Genomic DNA, 5,043 nt, shown 5'->3' on the forward strand with positions numbered 1-5,043 from the left:
TGTCCGGCATTTTGTCGGAGGTCTGCGAAGCATTGTGGACAGCCCTCCAGCCCGATTTTTTGCCGTGTCCTACAACCAGCCAGTGGGAAGCCATAGCATCAGATTTCTGGCGGCTGTGGAATTTCCCAAACTGCGTTGGAAGCCTAGATGGAAAACACGTCACCATAAAAGCACCTCCTCATTCAGGAAGCGAGTACTTTAACTACAAAAAGACTCACTCAATTGTGCTGATGGCAACATGCGATGCCAGGTAAGAACCACATAACTAATAAACGTATTTGAGGCCATTTTGAAAGGTAATCACATTAACAATATGCAATGAATGTGTTTTACAGATACCGCTTCACAATGGTGGATGTGGGAGGATATGGAAGAGAGAGCGATGGTGGCTTATTTAAAGAGAGCAAGTTTGGATCAATGTTGCTTCACTATAAACTCAATCTTCCACCACCGGCTAAACTTCCAGGGACTGCAGACCTCATCCCTCATGTGATTGTTGCTGATGCAGCCTTTCCCTTGCACTGCAACATGATGCGTCCTTTTCCGGGTATGTGTATAGAAGTATTTGTTATTGTACTTTTTTTTTTTGTACCACTACAGGAAGAACACTGAGTCTGGAGAAACAGATCTACAACTACCGCCATTCCAGGGCCAGGCGGGTGATAGAGAACACATTTGGGATCTTGGCTGCACGGTGGAGAATTCTTGGGAGGACTATAGATTTCCTTCCTGAAAAAGCTGTTGCTGTTGTCAAAGCCTGTGTGGTCCTTCACAACTACCTGACCTACACCGATGGAGTGAGCACGCCTGACAGCAGATACATCCCACCCAGCTTTGTTGACTTTGATGCATCTGGGTCAGTGCAGCCCGGTGAGTGGAGAAGAGTGGTAGCCGACGACTCCAATCTACTACCTGTGAGTGCGGCTCAGTTGTCCAGGGCTCGTTCCAATAGAGCTGCGACAGCCGTTCGAAATGACCTGATGGCTTTTTTTCAGTCACCTCAGGGAACTTTGCAATGGCAAAATGAAATTGCGTGCCGTGGCACTCTCAATGAGTGACAGTGTATCTATTGTGTGAACTGTTAAAAATAAAACATTACAATAATTCTTTGACATGTGCTTTATTTATGTAGTAGAAAAAGTAAAATGTGTCACAGCAAACATGGGTGGGAAAAAAAAGTAAAATAAAGTCCAGAGCTTGGCTAGTCATTCACTTTCGTGGATCACTGTGAGAATCTTTACCATGAGAGCACTCCTCTGGTCCTCTGGCGCTTGCCGCACAAGTTCGGCCACAGTTTGCCCAAACCTTGTGTATGCATCTACACTCTGCCTCAGCTCATGCCTCACTTTCTCAAGCCTGGAAAGGTGCTTGAATAGCAACTCATCCGTTGGATCCCGCCTCCTTTTTGGGCGAGACAGGGGAGACTTTTGGGCAAGAGAAGGAGCAGGGGATGCAGAAGGAGCAGGGGATGCAGGAGGAACAGGGGATGCGGATGGAGATGGAAGGTCCGGTGTGGAGCACTGGGACTGCGCTGATGATGATGATGAGGAAAATTCCCCTTCATCTTTGGATGATGAGCCTGGTGACACCTTTTAAATGCAAGAGAGAAAGCTTTAAATTAGACAATGTGTTGGTTTAAAAACACCACTGATTTTTTGGGTCCGCACCTTTCGGCCATTTTGGAAAACCCCCAAAACTGCATTTTTTTCCTAAATGAGACTGCTGTAGCCACAGAACATTTGTAAAACATTTTGTACTTCACTATAGCAAAAAGCACCAAGTCTCGTTTTCAGTTACTTAATTTCTAGTGTATAATCGATCAGGTGACAATTCAACACTTAATTTTTTTTTTTTTTTAATAGTAATTGAGCTTGTTCTCAGTTTGTTGTTTTCCAAAATGGCCGAAAGCTACTCGGACCTTTTTGCCACGCATGCTTCTCGTCTCAATAGAAGGCATAAACACACATACCTCGTCCACGTAATTTGAATCCATTTCCCGGTGCTTGACGTTTGGTGCCAGCCAGGACATCAGGTGGTAAAATGTGGGCACTTTTTGGCTGGCTGGATCACCGCTTCGTGTGGCCATTCGCTTTCGCACTCGCACGTACTTGTCGCGGAGGTTCTTCCATTTCTTCGTACACTCCGATACCTCCAACCCCAGAGTTGCCGCTATCTCCTTCCATGAGTTGTTCGCCATTTGGCAATCTTTATAATTCGTTGACGACACATTATAGAGGTGGTCGTACTTGCGGACCTCTTCAATCAGCATCTCGTCGACTGGATTCATTTTTGCGTGTAGCACTAGCAGCACAACAACAATGTTTAAAAATGGCGGTAATTTCGCACTGAATCGGAAACAAGTCTGAACCGGAAACAAGTCTGAGCGGACCAATCACAGTCCGTTTTCGCCACGTCATTCACGTCTACGGGACACGAAGGTTAGAAAAATCGAGAGGCGCGCGTCAGGCTACGGCGTAGGGTCGTAACTCGGTTCTTCCTTGACGGCGTAGGTCTGACGCGGAAGAATAACACGGCCTTGAGTCCAAAAGGCAAGCGTTTCCAGCAGTATCTGCCAAATGGACTGCTAAACGTGGTCAGAAGTTGCGATTCCTCCTCCAAGTGTATTGACCAATATCCTGCTTTTGCATCCAGATTGCTGAATATTTTTGCATTTGCAAACTTGAGGTTTGGATCTTCCACCGTCGGTATCCTGTGTGGACATCTTTTTAGGCTGGAGTTTTTGGGGGTCAAGGCATATCCTTAGGCTTCCATCTTTTTTGGTACTGAATGCCAAACTGGAACACCAATCAGTGTGTTGTTCAACCTTCCGTAGTACATCTTCTAACACAAGTTTGTTCAACTCCTCGCTAAGTTTGTCTTTAATGTGTATGCTGCACTTTCGCGAGGGGTGGTGGGGGGGTGGGGGGTCAATAAATGGCTCCCCATCCTCTTTCAGGAGTAATTTTGCCATACCTTTGAAGCTCCCAATTTCATCAAACTGGTATGGAAATTCCCTTTTGTGAGAGAATTTATTCATGCTTAAAACACAACCATTATACGTTGAATGCTTTTGTTATGCTTGCATGAGAACATTATAGCATAGAGTGTCATTGTTAGAACAATCTGTTGTAATCTTTTTGAATGGGCCTTCTCATAGCCTTGACGATTGTAGACGGAGTCAATATGCTCAAATATGGACTGTCATGTTCCTGTTGTTTCCAATATGCCCTGAATGAATACAATGTGGCAACTATGGCTTATCAAACTTCTTCCTGGCCACAGCTGCTGATTCAAAGTTATAGCTAAAGGTGGATTTTCCCCTATGAGAGATGTTTTTCTGTAACTTGAGATGTTTTTACTAACTTTCGATTTCGTTTCTATGGTGTCAACCCATAAATAGAGGGATGCCCTGTATCTCTCTTTTGTCCACATGCGGAGAGGCGCTTTGTGTGTTACTCCGCGTCTGTACCTGTGATATATCATGTTATATAAAAATCTTCGAAGAAGGCAATCCTTGGCTGTTTGATTCATTATTCTCATTTTGAGCTATGTTTTGGTATTTTTCTCAGGGTTCAAACTGAACTTCCCAGACATTTTAACTTGGTCCTCCGAGCCGCATGCCAACGCCCTTCGCCGGTGGATGATCGACGACGTCCGACAGGTGCGCACCGCCCGGAGCCTTACAACCTCCGGGGAACAGGACGCGGACGTCCTCCATCGGTGAATTGCAAACGGCATTTGAACTTGAGAATGAGTCAACCAGGAACCAGGATTGAACAAGGTTAGTGTCAATTGTTGTAATTAACACAGGATATACTGGGAAGGCCCGTGTAATTGGACACGTACGTGAGACAAATTTATTTTGTCAGGTTAAGTTGTATACAACAGGATACACTGGGATTTTTATGTCCCGTGTAATTGGATACGTTGGGAACGTATGTCCCACGCAAGACGAGTTTCTTCGTCAGGATAGACTTGGTCGTCGACACCACAGTCTAATTGTATTTCGGACACGTTTGGGAAACCTATGGGCCCCATGTGGATACGTGGGAAAACCATGTAGGTCCCATGCACGTGAGACCTTCAGGTCGGATAGACGTGGTAAAGGCTTAAAAACCACAAGAAGTCTACTTGTCTGTATTTTTAAATACATGACATAGGAAACGTATCGGAAGCGTATGTCCGACGTTTGACAAAAGCATTTTGCCAGGTTGGTTAGAAAGACTCGGTTAGCCCACCAGTCTCGGTACTTGTATACAAGAGGTGTGCCCGCGTACGAAGGAAGTCGATAAGTCTGCTGCATTGATCGGTGGATGACACTGTAGTGTAGAGCGCTTTTGAGCACCTTGAAAGGTGGAAAAGCGCTATACAAGTATAAAACCATTTACCATTAATCCAAACGCAATCGGCACCAACGAACAAAGGGACGGTCCATGGATTTGTGTTGACAGGTTGTCATTGAGCTCAAATTGTTTGTATGTTTTTTTTTTTTTGGTCTGGTGTGAACTACTAGTAGAATGTACGGTGACTTTGATTTGTTTTTGTGATTGTACTGTCTTGTATGATAAGTCATTGTGAATGTTTATGGTTGTTTACTGTTTAGCTGATATCGTTATGTGGGTTCTTTTCGAAGTAAGTGGGAGCTTTGTTGTTATGTGGCTGTTGTTTGAGTGGGTGAAATTATGGGAAGCATTCCATCTGCTGAACTACTACTTTGCATATGTTATTGTCTCGGTGAGAGTGATTGAGACTGCGTTGTGGCTTTCTTTCATGACTCTGTGTGGATCGTGATAATTGTTGAATAGTGCTGTTGAAAGTTTGAGTAAGTTGTATTGAGGACAGAGGTAACCGTAAGTCTAAGTAAAGATGGGTGGCGAATGTGTTTGGTTGTTTGGTGGAAGTCCGGAGTGACAAGAAGGAGCTGAGAAAGTAGGGCTGAGAAAGTTTTGGGTGTGTGAGAGGAGCGTCGATAAGTGAGGAAATTGTTCGTAAATAGCTGACCGTTTATTGCGTAAATAGCTGACTGTCTATTGCGCAAAATTA

At 44.5% G+C, this 5,043-nt stretch overlaps 1 protein-coding gene across 1 annotated transcript; it reads right to left on the bottom strand.

Moving 5' to 3' along the window:
- Positions 1 to 1,205: 1,205 nt before the first annotated feature.
- Positions 1,206 to 2,287, bottom strand: LOC130928001 (transcription factor Adf-1-like). The gene is made up of 2 exons (XM_057854166.1): positions 1,970 to 2,287; positions 1,206 to 1,589 (listed from the first exon to the last, which is right to left on the bottom strand). Exons 1-2 carry the CDS (start codon positions 2,285 to 2,287, stop codon positions 1,206 to 1,208), a joined length of 702 nt encoding a protein of 233 aa, XP_057710149.1.
- Positions 2,288 to 5,043: the final 2,756 nt, after the last annotated feature.

The sequence above is a fragment of the Corythoichthys intestinalis genome, chromosome 13, assembly GCF_030265065.1.
Source record: "Corythoichthys intestinalis isolate RoL2023-P3 chromosome 13, ASM3026506v1, whole genome shotgun sequence".
Classification (NCBI taxonomy): Eukaryota; Metazoa; Chordata; class Actinopteri; order Syngnathiformes; family Syngnathidae; genus Corythoichthys; species Corythoichthys intestinalis.